Source organism: Phyllobates terribilis, unplaced genomic scaffold (genome assembly GCF_046119375.1).
Source record: "Phyllobates terribilis strain yellow unplaced genomic scaffold, ASM4611937v1 Scaffold_12__6_contigs__length_324123572, whole genome shotgun sequence".
In the NCBI taxonomy this organism is placed as follows: Eukaryota; Metazoa; Chordata; class Amphibia; order Anura; family Dendrobatidae; genus Phyllobates; species Phyllobates terribilis.
Window position 1 is genome coordinate 36682713 of NW_027362772.1, and position 17082 is coordinate 36699794.

Consider the following 17082-nt stretch of genomic DNA (forward strand, 5'->3'; position numbering starts at 1 on the left):
TCGGGGGACGTTGGAGGCACCAGCAGCTTCAAAAACTTGTCTGCTGCTATGACAAGGCTTTTTTGCCGCTGCTCTTTTAACCTGACGTAATTGCCTATAGGAAAGAGTCCTCAATTTGCCCTTATCAGCATGCACACGTGTGTACTGTGAATCAGCTACATACTTCTTGATTGCCAAGACACTTCATCCTGATCATCGCACAATGTTGATTGTAGTCATGCCTTGACCTAAACACTCCACAATTTGTTGCTTCTCAGCAGCCGACACATCCTTTTTCTTTCCCATTTTGGCAGAAAATGTAGGCTGCTTAATAATGTGAGACAGCCTTCTTAAGTAGTCTTGCCTTTCATTGGACACACCTGCCAAACTAATTAGCACAGGTGTCTGCAATTGCTTACAGTGATATAAAGAGCCCTGACACACATCACCATCAATGAGTTTAACTGACAAACAAACAAATTCTTCCCTTATCACTCCTAAACACTTTTAGCATAATAATTTGGAACACAGTGTACATGTGCTTTTCCACAAAACACCAGTGGTTCACGTAGTGAATCTTACAGTTCTAACTTGCCAACCGTGGTCTGTATGGAGTTGTTCAATAAAGGGCCCAAAATTAAGATAACAAAGATGGGAGAGGTCTCTATGAATAGGAATTCCTAAGTATTTGATACCCTGTGAGGGCCAGGCAAAGAGAAAGTTGGACTGGATGTAATCCTATATGGATTTGGGGAGGGAGACATCGAGGGCCTCAGACTTCGCTGCATTGATTTTAAAATTTGACCATGTAACAAAGTGATCTATTTCAGCCATAACAGCATGGATGGATATATGTGATTGAGTGATATATACTAGGACATCATCAGCAAATAGAGAGCACTTGTACTCGGTGCCTCCCACCTCAATCCACCTAATATTGGCGTTATGGCGAATTGATGAGAGCAGGTGCTCCGTCACTAGGATGTATAAGAGAGGGGACAGAGGACATCCCTGCCTTGTCCCATTGGTGATTGTCAAAGGTGATGAAAATGTTCTGATGCACCCCCTGGGCCTTGGGACACCCGGAGCCGGACCCTTTTTGGTGGATGCTGGTGGTTGTAGTCTTCGTGGCGGCGACCCGGTTCCGTGGCTCAGGGTGGTCAAACCAGTGGCGGAACTATTTATGTGTTTTTGATGTTTAAATGTCCGACTTACCCACCCGTGGATTGCGGTCAGAGTGAACCGCCGCTGCAGGGCAGACCGCTGAGGCTTGTGTTGTGGGTGCAGCAGAGCGTAGCATAACTCCCCACGGGAGGAGTATAGCCTCAGGGCAGTGTATGCGGAGGATGGGGGTGATGGTGCAGGGCAGCAGCAGTAACGACACGGAGTCAGTGATGCAGTCCAGGGCCTTTACTCACAGTTCTTATTATCCAGACCACGTCTGCAGGTAACGGCTGCCCACGTCGTACTGTGCTCACCAGGTGAGGGGCTCAGACAACTCCCAGATAACTTTGGAGCACTTCACAGGACCCCCTTTGTGTGTCCTTTGTCTGGCCTTTCTTACCAACCCTTCTGTCCGGCTGCCTCGGGCCTCCTCTTGGTAAACTTGGCGCCAGTTTCCCTGACCCTATGTGGTGCCTTCCTAGCGGGTGTAGCGAGGGGCTGCGCTACATAAAATGTCACAGCCTCCGGTTTCTAGCTGAGAGTCGTTTCCTGCCTCCACTAGTTTCGTGGACCGGTCTCCCCCTTTGGCCTGACCCCTCCACGCAGGTGGATTCGGGCGTGCGGTGGCGACTCGCCCGTCCGCACCCCTGGGATCTCTTCATTCATCGTTCCTGGAGCCTTCTCCGCTCCTCTTCCTTCCTTCTCCCTCTTCCAGGCCTGGGCCTCTGTTACTAGGCCCGTCTCCGGAGCAGAGCTCATGCAGAGCCCCTGCTCCCTGCCACTTCTGCTCAGACTTCTCTGCACTGAACTAAGATGGTGCCCACCTTTTATACTCCCTTCTCAATGCACCCAGGAACTGCTTCCTCCCTGCTCCTGCACTACAGGGTTCCCCTTCCTCAGTGTTCCCTCCCCCCACTCCAGCCAGGGACAGGGACTGTCGTGCCCATCTCAGAGGCATATTGGTCGCCCTGCCCCACGGCAATGTGGTGTAATGCATGCAGGTGTCGGGTCCTGATCCACACTCCATCCTTACCTGAGAGTGAGATATCACACCTCTGGGTGAGGTGCAATACCTCTGTAGCAACCGAGCCCTCAGGGTGCTACAGTTCCATTTATCTTCAGCCTAGGTGACGTATTGTGATACAGGGCCGTGATTTTGGCTATAAAAGGGTCCCCTAGACCCCTACCCCAAGCTTTTTAAGAGAATCATATATGGCGTGCCAGGAGACTCTATGGAATGCTTTCTCAGCATCCAACGAGAGTATCTAATTACAAATTTTTAACTGCATCTAGCCCAGGAAATACTTTGTGCCTAGTAGCAGTGTCTGCTAGTCAGCGGATTATCCTGGCTGTTAAGCAAGCTACACCACCTGTAGTTTGGACACTTCATTTTTTCAAAGGAAATGCTTCGGGACCACGGGATACTCAGTGAAGAGCATCAGGAGGCACCCCAAGGCATAGGGGCTGGGACTGGCAGTAGGATGCCTTGCGGTGGACAGCCGAGCTCGATCCTTATAAAAGCTTTTTAACTGCAGCAGCTTTAGTGGACGCTACTGGAGCTGGAATTACGCGGCTGCTGGCATGAGACTTGCCCTCCAATAGATCCTTGTAAATGGATTTAAAGTGTATTCATTCAAATTAGAGAGACAATTTAAATTAAAAAGCTTAGAGCTGCCTCCACCACAGGGGGCTCGCTCGACCCACCAGCGGACAGGCACCAGTATTGGGAGAGGGGGGCTGGCCGTCAGGGTTCACCGCGGCTCTGGCACAAACCCGGCGACACGGAGGTGGCACGGGCAGGAACGGACTGAACGTGTCGGCTTCTCACTTTTTGGATTTTAGAAGGGCATGACATGCCTATATCTGTGTCTCCCCCTCCTTTTACTCCTCCACCTCTTTTCATTTCGCATGACTATATGTACTTGTCACTTTTCCATGTGTTAGTTGTGTCTTCTGAGCAGTTTGTCAGCTTTTGGACACCTTTGAAGGTGTTTTCAATGTGTTTCTATGTGTTTTTGTTTGCCTGCCATTGGTTTTAACGGTGTTCGAAGGTGTTCGACGAACAGTTCGACGAACAGTTCGGCGAACACACGGGTGTTCGACGAACCGAACCGAACTCGAACACTACAGGGGTGGCTCAACACTACTCAGGATCAGTACAGGATCAGTAATGTAATGTATGTACACAGTGACTGCACCAGCAGAATAGTGATTGCAGCTCTGATCAGCTGCTGCTCAGTGTGCTGATTACGGGCTTGGTGGCTGCAGATCCTGCTGTGAGCTCCTGATCTCTCTGAGAACCAACACCTCTCCACCTGGGGACCTGCTCTCTCTCCTACCCAGGGAGGGAGTGGGTTTCTGGGATGAGTGATGGAGCCAAGTCCCAGGCTTCTGCTTCCCGAACCAGGCCGGCGGGGGGCAGGAGAAACCAGCAACCGGCCTGCACATAGGAGGACTCGGGGGTGAGATGCTCCACCAGGAGTCGCAGCAATGTGGCACCTACTCCCCCCGGGACTGTGGAGACTCCCAGAACCCGCAAGGCTTCCAGCATGGAGGAAAAGCCTGACAGCGGCGTGCATGATGGCGCTGCTTCCGAAGGAAAGCTGAGTGCTCACGGAGGTGAAGCCGGCCTCCCTGAGGGGGTTGTGGGCTGCAGGGACCCCGGGAGTCTGTGTCCACCTATGCCTCCCGGGTCATGATCCACCTCCGTGAGTATGAAGATGTGAGTAAGCTGGTCATGAGACTTTGGGAGGAGCTGCGCTGCACAAGTGCTAAAGCTGCAGGTGCCTCCAAACAGAGGAAGGCAAAACTCCAAGCGGAGGTAAAAAGACTCACCAGTGAGATTAATGTGCTGGAACTAAGGAAAGCTGTCATCAGAGAGGAGAGTGGTCCATTCAAGGAAAAACTGATAAATGAAGACCGCTTCAGAGAAATGGCTGATAACAGAGAGCAGAGGCAGATGGGACTGCAGCCTGAGAGCCTGGTGGATGATGAGAGTGATGATGACCAGCAGGAAGCCCCACCTGGCAGCCTGCAAAGTCACCCGCAGGCCACGTGCAGCGAGCTCCCTGCAGGACAGGCGACAATGGCATCCGGTCGCAGTTCTGCCGGCTCTGGGGAGGACAGTGACAGCAGCGGCCAGGGAGGGGCGCTAATGGCAGAGATAAAGCTCCTGGAGTCCCCAGTGTGCCTCCAAAACTTCCATCTTTGTGACGATCTACCAGAAGAGGCACCTGGGGGCCACAAAAAGGCTAAGAAGACCAAGCCAAAGCTGCAGGAAGCGTTAAGCTATGTCTATGCCCCCCTCCCTGTACCCCCTGAGTCGGCGGCAGACTCAGCTCGCTGTATAAACCCCGTTGCCCAGCCCAGCCCGGGATTCTGCTGTGGATCCAGTGCAAAGGCGCGGGGAGATTGCACAGCGCGGTAGTGAGGCGTAGAGCTCCGTCTCTGCTTGTAGTAGCGGGGACGCAGCAGGAGGTGCATCAGCCGAGAGGCTGGACAGTGAGGGCGGCCCGGCGGCGGGTGTTCTGTCAGGCCACAATGCTGTGGTGCGCTCCTCAGTTGGAGGGGGGAGCGACCCGGTGTTGGGGGCAGCTCCGGTAGCCTCAGCGCCTCTGAATGCTGTTGCCGCTGATCACTTAGTAGAGAAGCGGGGGCAGTGTGAGGGGGGCTGTCGGGGCTGAGCGTTCCGGTCCTCCCACCAAAGTGCTATTCTGTGTTGGCGCCGCTGGTCAGGAAGATCCTGATGCTAAAGATCAGTGGCGACTCACAGCAGATAAAGATCAGCGGCGCATCTCTACAAATGCAAAACAGCGGAAATTACCGACTGATGATGTGGAGGGCACACATAAGACCGGGGGTGAGGTCGCCTCCAGTTCTATGGAGGTGACTGAGCCCCTTGTGCCTGATGCAGAGGTCAAAATGTCATCCACCATTGTCACTGGTCCAGCAGGAATGAATGTGGTGGTGGGTGTGAATGAGGCCAATTCATTGTCTAGTGTAGTGGTTGCTGATTTGGTGGAGGGTGAGATGGAGGTGGGTAATAGTGATGCTGTTGGGGCTGATGTAGTCACTTGTCCAGTTGCCCCCCCAGGGGTGGCAACGCCTGTCCAGAGTTATGCCAGTGTCACCTCTGGGGCAAATAGGGCATCCTCCTCGTCTCCGGGCTTTGGAGACGGCATGTTGCAACGGCGCCTTCTGGAGGCTCTAAAGAAGGGAGAGAGATCACTAATGGTAGAGGGTCGAGAGGTTGATCTATCCTTCTGGATAGAGAGGCATGGCCTCGGGGCCTTCCGAGAGCAAAAAGGGGGGGATACAGTGTGGTCCCTCCCAACAGCCGGGCTAGGCAGTGTGCGTAGGAATGTGGTCCGTCTTCGGTGGAGGGGCAGTGATGTATGTCCTCCAAGGTCTAAAGTTGTGGAGCTCCTGCTGAGGATGGGCTTCAAGGCGATTGACATCTACGCCTTGATACATCCCTATTCCACGCCCGAGTTTGATGTCAGCTTTGTTCGGCCGGAGGGGCTTGAGCTCTTCTGGACGAATTATGAGTTGGCAAAAAATGAGCCCGGCTGGCGAGACTTTGCCGTTCAGGCAGTGTCTCGCCAAAACCAGATCAAGAAAGTGACCGTGATGACTCGTAGCGAGTCGCTTTCTTGTTATGACATCATGATGTGGCTTGGTCGGTATGGAGAGGTGGTGGAGATGCCAAAGAAAAACCGCGACGAGTTTGGTATCTGGTCAGGGGCCTGGACGTTTATGGTAATACTTAAACATTCAGGTGGTACAGTTGCCCACATTCCATTATCTGCCTTCCTGGGTAGGGATTGTATCCTGGTCTTCTACCAGGGGCAACCGAAGCTCTGTCACAGGTGCGACGACCCCACACACTTCAGTGCAAACTGCACTGTGCAGAAATGTGCGTTGTGTGGGGGTGTCGGCCATCTTGCTGCCTCTTGTGTGGAGATTAGGTGCCACCTGTGTGGTGAGTTAGGTCACCCAATCAGTCGTTGTCCTCGCTCCTTCGCTAATGCAGTCGAGACCCCGGTGGGAGAAAGCCGTGCGGCCTATTCTGCTGGGGAGGGGACTAGCAGGGGTGGGGGAGCAGAGGGGCCAGGGAAGAAAAGCAATAAAAAGACGCCTGCCCAGCTGAGGCGTCTAGACAAGCGCAGACAGGAGAGGGAGCGGGGCGAGCCCCGGGCTACTGGGGCGGCCCCTGTCCTGGATGCCAGTGTTGCTGCTGAGGCCCCGAGGGATGATGAGTTGGATGAGGAGGTCAGGAGGATCCACAGGTAAGAAACCGCCTCTGCCTTAGAATCCTCCCATTATGAAAGTATGGATGAGGATAAAAAGCGGTGGCCAGAGAACAAGCGTAAGCTCGGCACCAAAAAGAAGGAAAAGAAGGGAGATAAAACATCTTCTCCCGCTCTGACCAAGGTACCTAAGGAAGGTTAAACTGACTCCCCTCTGGTTAGTCTTTCTAACTGGTTCCAAGCCCTTGATAACATCTCTTCCTCTGAGGAGGAGGCCGAGGGTGAGGTTCCGGCTGCAGCGGAGCTTACAGGGGGCGCCGAGTCTCCTTCTCCTGGGGATGCAAGGTCCTTGGGGGGAGGGACTGGCCCAGAGTCCGGAGACGAGGACGAGAAAAGAAGGAAAAATGTGGGAATGGACACCTCTGTATCATTAAAGAGCGGGAAGGATTCCTCCTCTGAGGCAGAGGGTAAGGGGAGTGGGAAGAAGAAAGCCATCTAACTCAATCACCAATGATGGCGGTACCCACTCCGTTGACGCTGGCGTCCATTAATGTCGCCAGCATTAAGACAAATATGGCTAGATTTGCGACCTTTGATTTTCTCAGCCGGGTTGAAGCTGACATTTTCTTTTTGCAAGAGACCAGTCTGCCAAATATGGCAGAGGTGTTTATAGCTAAGAGGGAGTGGAGACTCGGGCCCTCCTATTGGTCTCTTGCGGCCGATCCGTATAGCGGAGTGGCGGTCCTTTTTTCCACACCGGTAGAATGCCGACGGGTTATTGAGTTAGAAATGGGGAGGTGCCTGATATTAGATGTCCTCATGAAGGGACAAGAGCTCCGGCTCATTAACATCTATGGTCCCCAATCTAAGTGGGACTGGAAGTGTCTCTTTATGAGGATCAAGCCCTACCTTTTTATGAGTCGGCAGGTCGTCTTTGGACGGAACTTTAACACTGTCATGAGACCCCGGGAAAGAGGAGGTTCCAGAGACAAACTGACTTATGGTAGCGTCGCCCTTAATAGTATAGCTAGTGAGGCTCGCCTGGTGGATGTCCACATCCGGCACACCCCAGGCCACGAGGGGTTCACCTATCATAGAGGTAACTGTAGGTCCAGGATAGACAGGTTTTATTTAAAGGAGGAAGCCGTCTCTTCAGCAGTATCTGTTGTTGAGGTGGAGTTCTCCGATCACTGTATGATTTTGTTTTCCCTGAATGTTACAGAGACCCCCCGGATGGGAAGAGGCTTTTGGAAGCTCAATTCGTCTCTCTTGGAAGAAGCGGAGATAAGACAGTCCTTTGAGGATTTTCTTCAGAGCCAGGTACCCTTACTGGATCTTTGTAGTAGTAAGTCAGAGTGGTGGGAGATGTTCAAGAAAATGGTGGCGAGATTCTTCCGCCAGCTCTCGAGCCTCAGGAGCCAGGACAGGTATCGCCTGTATCAGGGCCTGAGGAGGAAACTCGAGCATCTTGTCTCAACTGGAGGTAGCCGCGAGGAGAACTCCAGAGTGAAATCTTTGCTAATGAGGTGTCAGTATGATAGACACGCATCTTTGTTTTTTGAGAGGGATTACGGGAAGTACCGCTCGCCCGACCCTTACAGAAACTGCAAGATGTCAGTGAATAGTAAAGTTGTTACAGGACTGGTTGACACTGCGGGTTCCCTGAAAAGATCCAGATCAGGGATCCTTGAGGTCGTCAGATCCTTCTACTCGCACCTCTTGGGGAAGAGGGATCTGGATTGGGATGAGATGTCGGCTTTTCTGGCTGAAGCCGTCCCCGAACCAGGGGTAGACCCCTCTCTTGGCATTTTGACAGAGATGATCAGGGAAGAGGAAGTTAAGTTGGCGATTGAAGGGCTTGCCCTGAAGAAATCTCCCAGTCCAGATGGCTTAACATCTGAATTCTATAAGACCTTTATGGACGCCTTGGTTCCCCTCTTGACTGAGGTATTCAATGAGTGTCTTTTCTCGGGCACTCTGCCAAAGTCAATGAGGAGGTCTGCCCTGATCATCTTGTCAAAGGGTAAGGACCCATCTTGCATTGAGAATTGGCATCCCATAGCGCTTCTCAATGCAGACAGGAAGGTTTTGTCAAAGGTGCTGTTTAATCGGCTGGTGAAATTTGTGCCCCGACTCCTTTCGGGAGCCCAGCATTGCTCTGTTCCGGGCCGCAGTATGATTAGTGCTGTACTCTGTGTCCGAGAGGCAGTGGAGCAGGGTAGGGCTGGTCACTGGAAGGGGTACATGCTGTCATTGGACCAGGCAAAAGCGTTTGATCGGGTTAATCATGAGTACCTCTGGTCTGTTCTTCTGAGGTATGGCCTGCCGGGGGGGTTTGTCGATTGGCTTAAGACCTTGTAAGCAGGAGCAGAGAGTTTCCCGCTTGTGAATGGTTCGATTGGCAGCTCTTTTGAGGTTGGGTGTGGTGTTTGCCAGGGTTGTCCCTTGAGCCCGCTGCTGTACATGTTTGCGATTGACCCACTTCTTAGGAGGGTGGAGCGTGGACCGTTGGCTGGGATCGGGATGAACTGGGCAGCACCGGAAGCCACTCTGAGAGTGGTGGCGTATGCCGATGACGTCACCGTTTTTGTTTCCTCTGATGGGGAGGCAGAATGGCTGATGTCAGAGGTAAATCGCTATTCGGAGGCATCCAGGACTAAGATCAACCGGGATAAGTGTGAGAGTCTCTGGTTGGGAGGAGTAGATCCTGGTTTTGATCTCCCGGACACCCTTCCAGCACCCAAAGTCTCTGCAAAAATTCTTGGCATCGAATTTGGCCAGGGGGATTACCCCAAACAAAATTGGGACAGCAGGCTAGAGATCGCCACTCAGAAGGTGAACCAATGGAAGGGTTGGTCTTTGACCCTAAGGGAAAGGGTAAACCTGATCAAAACTTACCTGCTCCCTTTGCTGATCTATCTGGGCAGTGTGTGCATCTTGCCGGAGCCTCTCTGGACTCGGGTCTACAGTTTGTTCTTCCAACTGTTATGGGGGGAATAGACTGAACCTGGTCAAGAGGGAGGTTACTTACTGTATGAGGAGACTAGGAGGGTTGGGTATGGTCAACCCTGTGGTATTCCTTGTGAATACCTTCATTAAGATCAATATTGCAAACCTCTGGAAAGAGAGGGCTTCTTCGTGGGTATTCTCCTGTAAGGGATGGTTTCAGCCTTTCTTCCAGGAATGGGAGACAGGAGGGCAAGTGAAGGATCTACGCACACCGCATGGACATCTCCCGGCTTACGCTACCCTGGTTCTGAAGGTAATTCGCCGGTGGGGTCTGGGAATGTGGGAGGTCAGGACTCTGCCAAGGAAACTCCTTGACAAAAGGGTTCTGTCGACCCATTTTCAGAGGCCTCTGGCGCTCAGGGATTGCCCAAGTCGGGATCTTGGGGTGGGTGTGCATCTTTTGAATTCTATCAGGATCCCCTCGAAGTTTTGGGACTTGGCTTGGCCCTGCTTCCATGGAAAACTGTGTGTGAGGGACAGTCTGAAGGGTAGGAGGTCTGAGGACAGGAACTGTCCTTGGGAGCATTGTGGTACCATGCTTGAAAGCATGGACCACTTCCTGCTTCATTGTCCCTTTAACACAGAGGTGTACAACAGGGTGGGCGCCTCCATTGGCTGGCCGGTCTCTCTTATGCGGAATGGGCCTATGGAGCATTCGGAGACCTGGGTGGTCGGGACCGCTGCACCTTATTTCTAGTTAGCGCAGTGGTTAGGTATCACACGTGGAACGCACGCTGCTTAGTATCGACGCAGCGGAAAATCCTCCCAGTGGACGATGTGTTTAGGACCATACTCAGTGACCTGGTGAAGGTGCGTTCTCTGGAGTATGAGAGACTGGGTAAACGGAGGGCCGCTTTCCTCTGGAGGGGCTTTTCTTTTAGTGTGCCCTAGTCTGGTCATCTCCTCTCCTGGTGGTGGGCTGCTGCTGACACCATAGATTTTTATTTTTGATCATTAGACAGTGATGTAGGGCTGCAGGCGCCGAACTTGGGCTTTGTCAGTTGTGGTTATTGTATTGTTTGTTATTGCATTGTTTGTTTCAGTATATATTGTATATATGGGTTTGGGTGTAGGTGTTAGGTTGGGTGGTGGGAAAAGGGGGGAGGTGGGTTCATCTTGTGGGACACTGGGTATTTGGGTGAAAAACTGGCACTGCCTGATCTGGCCTATGGACATTGGACATGGACTGAGGCATGAGGCGCAGAACCAGCTCTCAGGTCAGTGCCGGGGAGGGACTGGTGGGCTCGAGTGTGGGGGGTTTTGTTTAGTATTGTATATATTTGTATAGTTAGTATTTATTTTATATTAATTAAAAAAATAAAAAAAGTTTGTATATATTTATCAGCTATTGTTTATTTTGTTTATGTTTATTTTATATATTGTTTGTGGTTAATATTTTCTTTGGTAACCGGACCAGAAGTCTGTAGTGTAAGTTGATATTTATTCTGTATATATGTATAATGTGTGTGTGAGGGGAGAGAGAGCGGCTGGACCAGTTCAGTACATTGTTTATTTTCTGGTTATTAATTTTGTTATGTTTCTGTTATTATTATTGTTATGTTTTTCATTTTTATAATAAAAGATCTACAGAATGTAACTCAGGATCAGTAATGTAATGTATGTACACAGTGACTCCACCAACAGAATAGTGAGTGCAGCTCTGGAGTATAATACAGGATGTAACTCAGGATCAGTAATGTATGTACACAGTGACTGCACCAGCAGAATAGTGAGTGCAGCTCTGGGGTAAAATACAAGATGTAACTCAGGATCAGTAATGTAATGTATGTACACAGTGACTCCACCAGCAGAATAGTGAGTGCAGCTCTGGAGTATAATACAGGATGTAACTCAGGATCAGTAATGTATGTACACAGTGACTGCACCAGCAGAATAGTGAGTGCAGCTCTGGGGTAAAATACAAGATGTAACTCAGGATCAGTAATGTAATGTATGTACACAGTGACTGCACCAGCAGAATAGTGAGTGCAGCTCTGGAGTATAATACAGGATGTAACTCAGGATCAGTAATGTAATGTATGTACACACTGACTGCACCAGTAGAATAGTGAGTGCAGCTCTGGAGTATAATACAGGATGTAACTCAGGATCAGTACAGGATAAGTAATGTAATGTATGTACACAGTGACTGCACCAGCAGAATAGTGAGTGCAGCTCTGGAGTATAATGCAGGATGTAACTCAGGATCAGTAATGTAATGTATGTACACAGTGACTGCATCAGCAGAATAGTGAGTGCAGCTCTGGAGTATAATATAGGATGTAACTCAGGATCAGTACAGGATCAGTAATGTAATGTATGTACACAGTGACTGCATCAGCAGAATAGTGAGTGCAGCTCTGGAGTATAATACAGGATGCAACTTAGGATCAGTACAAGATCAGTAATGTAATGTATGTACACAGTGACTGCACCAGCAGAATAGTGAGTGCAGCTCTGGAGTATAATGCAGGATGTAACTCAGGATCAGTACAGGATCAGTAATGTATGTACACAGTGACTGCACCAGCAGAATAGTGAGTGCAGCTCTGGAGTATAATACAGGATGTAACTCAGGATCAGTAATGTAATGTATGTACACAGTGACTGCACCAGCAGAATAGTGAGTGCAGCTCTGGAGTATAATACAGGATATAACTCAGGATCAGTACAGGATCAGTAATGTAATGTATGTACACAGTGACTGCACCAGCAGAATAGTGAGTGCAGCTCTGGAGTATAATACAGGATGTAACTCAGGATCAGTACAGGATCAGTAATGTATGTACACAGTGACTGCACCATCAGAATAGTGAGTGCAGCTCTGGAGTATAATACAGGATGTAACTCAGGATCAGTAATATAATGTATGTACACAGTGACTGCACCAGCAGAATAGTGAGTGCAGCTCTGGAGTATAATACAGGATGTAACTCAGGATCAGTAATGTAATGTATGTACACAGTGACTGCACCAGCAGAATAGTGAGTGCAGCTCTGGGGTATAATACAGGATGTAACTCAGGATCAGTAATGTAATGTATGTACACAGTGACTGCACCAGCAGAATAGTGAGTGCAGCTCTGGAGTATAATACAGGATGTAACTCAGGATCAGAACAGGATAAGTAATGTAATGTATGTACACAGTGACTGCACCAGCAGAATAGTGAGTGCAGCTCTGGAGTATAATACATGATGTAACTCAGGATCAGTAATGTAATGTATGTACACAGTGACTGTACCAGCAGAATAGTGAGTGCAGCTCTGGAGTATAATACAGGATGTAACTCAGGATCAGTACAGGATAAGTAATGTAATGTATGTACACAGTGACTGTACCAGCAGAATAGTGAGTGCAGCTCTGGAGTATAATACAGGATGTAACTCAGGATCAGTAATGTAATGTATGTACACAGTGACTGTACCAGCAGAATAGTGAGTGCAGCTCTGGAGTATAATACAGGATGCAACTCAGGATCAGTAATGTAATGTATGTACACAGTGACTCCACCTGCAGAATAGTGAGTGCAGCTCTGTAGTATAATACAGGATGTAACTCAGGATCAGTAATGTAATGTATGTACACAGTGACTGTACCAGCAGAATAGTGAGTGCAGCTCTGGAGTATAATACAGGATGCAACTCAGGATCAGTAATGTAATGTATGTACACAGTGACTCCACCGGCAGAATAGTGAGTGCAGCTCTGGAGTATAATACAGGATGTAACTCAGGATCAGTAATGTAATGTATGTACACAGTGACTGTACCAGCAGAATAGTGAGTGCAGCTCTGGAGTATAATACAGGATGTAACTCAGGATCAGTATTGTAATGTATGTACACAGTGACTCCTCCAGCAGAATAGTGAGTGCAGCTCTGGAGTATAATGCAGGATGTAACTCAGGATCAGTAATGTAATGTATGTACACAGTGACTGTACCAGCAGAATAGTGAGTGCAGCTCTGGAGTATAATACAGGATGTAACTCAGGATCAGTAATGTAATGTATGTACACAGTGACTGTACCAGCAGAATAGTGAGTGCAGCTCTGGAGTATAATACAGGATGCAACTCAGGATCAGTAATGTAATGTATGTACACAGTGACTCCACCTGCAGAATAGTGAGTGCAGCTCTGGAGTATAATACAGGATGTAACTCAGGATCAGTAATGTAATGTATGTACACAGTGACTGTACCAGCAGAATAGTGAGTGCAGCTCTGGAGTATAATACAGGATGCAACTCAGGATCAGTAATGTAATGTATGTACACAGTGACTGTACCAGCAGAATAGTGAGTGCAGCTCTGGAGTATAATACAGGATGTAACTCAGGATCAATATTGTAATGTATGTACACAGTGACTCCTCCAGCAGAATAGTGAGTGCAGCTCTGGAGTATAATACAGGATGTAACTCAGGATCAGTAATGTAATGTATGTACACAGTGACTGCACCAGCGGAATAGTGAGTGCAGCTCTGGAGTATAATGCAGGATGTAACTCAGGATCAGTAATGTAATATATGTACACAGTGACTGCACCAGCAGAATGGCGAGTGCAGCTCTGGAGTATAATACAGGATGTAACTCAGGATCAGTAATGTAATGTATGTACACAGTGACTGTACCAGCAGAATAGTGAGTGCAGCTCTGGAGTATAATATAGGATGTAACTCTGGATGAGTACATGATAAGTAATGTAATGTATGTACACAGTGACTGCACCAGCTGAATAGTGAGTGCAGCTCTGGAGTATAATGCAGGATATAACTCAGTATCAGTAATGTAATGTACGTACACAGTGACTGTACCAGCAGAATAGTGAGTGCAGCTCTGGAGTATAATACAGGATGTTTCTCAGGATCAGTAATGTAATGTATGTACACAGTGACTGCACCAGAAGAATAGTGAGTGCAGCTCTGGAGTATAGTACAGGATGTAACTCAGGATCAGTAATGTAATGTATGTACACAGTGACTGTACCAGCAGAATAGTGAGTGCAGCTCTGGAGTATAATACAGGATGCAACTCAGGATCAGTAATGTAATGTACTGACAAGTAGTTTGTGTTTACAGGGTAATTTGAAGGTTTTTAACCTCCTTCATATTGTAAAGTGTTATCATTGAAATGAGAAATGGCTGAATGCCAAGGAAAGGGCTCTACTGAACTTTGGCTTGAAAGTAACATGGAGCAGAGTCAAATCTGTGCAGGACATTTCAATCTGGTAAAAATGTGAGTGGTAAAATCCTGACTCATAACCTCAAAACAGCCTGGAATAAACAGTGTGATGATCAACGACACAATAGCAAATGGTTCTGTACGAGGGGTCGGTGGCCATTACTCACCCTCTGGTGTATAAATATCACTGTGCTTCCCCTGAGGAGCCATCTGGCAAGAAAATGAAAGCCAAGCCTAGTCCAGGATGTCTGCCTACAACCCTTCACATAATACCTACATTGTACATCCAGAACCATCGTCTTCTGAGTTGAAGACCTCACGGCCGGATAGTTCACCGCACAGGTGATAGACGTCTTGTGATCGCTCAGTAATGGAGTGAAGGTTACGCTGGACGATTTCCCCCATGTTCTATCCAGGTTGTCTTTCCACCATGTGATTGTTTGATCTGTCCCATCACAGCTCCCCGGAGGAGAACATGTCAGTGTCACCTCTTTGCCGACTCTCAGATGACCCAAGTTTGAAATTTCCGGTTTTTGTGTAAGATCTGTGGCATAAAAAATACAAAACATTAGATATATGCTGTTACCATAGAGTAGTCTGTATTTCCTTCTCCGCTGGAGGACATCATTGTAAAGCAGGGGAAGAACATCTCCTACATTTATGATTTTTTCATATTGGGTATTGTGGTGTGTGCAAACTGACCAAAGAAGCAATTTGTGAAAAAATTATATTGAACACTGTGTAAAATGATCTCACTCCACCGGACTGTGGCAGAAAAGGAGCTAAGATCAGAGCTGTCAATCATATTGCAGTTCCGCCCACGCTGAGAAACTACTCAGAGTAAATATTGTTTGTAAATATTACAGCATTGTATCAACATGTTTCAATATGTGTTTAATACAGTGCCTACAAGTAGTATTCAACCCCCTGCAGATTTAGCTGGTTGACACATGCGGAATTAACTTGGCATTGTGACATTTGTACTGTAGATCAGCCTGGAAGTGGGAAATGCACTGCAGCAAATTTTTTTTTTTTTTTTTTTGTTTTGTTTTTTTAAAAACGTTAAAAGTTAATTCAGAGTGTCATTTATTATTCAACCCCTCAAACCACAAGAATTCTGTTTGGTCCCCCTAAAGTATTAAGAAGTAGTTCAGGCACCAAGAATAATGAGCTTCACATGTGTGGATTAAAGTTCTCTTTTGCCAGCCTTTTCTGACTATTTAAGACCCTCCCCAAACTTGTGAACAGCACTCAGACATGGTCAACATGGGAAAGACAAAGGAGCATTCCAAGGCCATCAGAGACAAGATCGTGGAGGGTCACAAGGCTGGCAAGGGGTACAAAACCCTTTCCAAGGAGTTGGGCCTACCTGTCTCCACTGTTGGGAGCATCATCCGTAAGTGGAAGGCTTATGGAACTACTGTTAGCCTTCCACGGCCTGGACAGCCTTTGAAAGTGTCCTCCCGTGCCGAGGCCAGGCTTGTCCGAAGAGTCAAGGCTAACCCAAGGACAACAAGGAAGGAGCTCCGGGAAGATCTCATGGCAGTGGGGACATTGGTTTCAGTCAATACCATAAGTAACGTACTCCACCGCAATGGTCTCCGTTCCAGACGAGCCTGTATGGTACCTTTACTTTCAAAGCGTCATGTCAAGGCTCGTCTACAGTTTGCTCATGATCACTTGGAGGACTTTGAGACAGACTGGTTCAAGGTTCTATGGTCTGATGAGACCAAGATCGAGATCTTTGGTGCCAACCACACACGTGACGTTTGGAGACTGGATGGCACTGCATACGATCCCAAGAATACCATCCCTACAGTCAAGCATGGTGGTGGCAGCATCATGCTGTGGGGCTGTTTCTCAGCCAAGTGGCCTGGCCATCTGGTCCGCATCCATGGGAAGAAGGATAGCACGGCCTACCTGGAGATTTTGGCCATGAACCTCCGCTCCTCCATCAAGGATCTTAAGATGGGTCGTAATTTCATCTTCCAACAAGTCAACGACCCAAAGCACACAGCCAAGAAAACCAAGGCCTTGTTCAAGAGGGAAAAAGTCAAGGTGTTGGAGTGGCCTAGTCAGTCTCCTGACCTTAACCCAATTGAAAACTTGTGGAAGGAGCTCAAGAATAAAGTCCACATGAGACACCCAAAGAACCTAGATAACTTGGAGAAGATCTGCATGGAGGAGTGGGCCAAGATAACTCCACAGACCTGTGCCGGCCTGATCAGGTCTTATAAAAGACGATTATTAGCTGTAATTGCAAACAAGGGTTATTCCACAAAATATTAAACATAGGGGTTGTATAATAATTGACCCACACTTTTATGTTTAAAATTTAATAAAATTCAACTGAGCAACATAACTTTTTGGTTTGTAAGATTTATGCTTCTGTTCATAAAACCTACTCTCGTTGGCAGTTTGAAGGCTCTAACTTATTTGCATCTTATCAAACCAGCTAAATCTGCAGGGGGTTGAATACTACTTGTAGGCACTGTAACTGG

At 48.4% G+C, this 17082-nt stretch overlaps 1 protein-coding gene across 2 annotated transcripts in view; it reads right to left on the reverse strand.

Moving 5' to 3' along the window:
• Nucleotides 1–17082, reverse strand: part of LOC141173007 (sialic acid-binding Ig-like lectin 8) — a 47605-nt gene that overhangs the window by 27035 nt on the left and 3488 nt on the right. For both annotated transcript variants that reach the window (XM_073657624.1, XM_073657623.1), the window contains exon 4: nucleotides 14859–15125. In XM_073657624.1, coding sequence (XP_073513725.1) covers nucleotides 14859–15125 — 267 coding nt within the window. The remainder of the gene's footprint in view (nucleotides 1–14858; nucleotides 15126–17082) is intronic.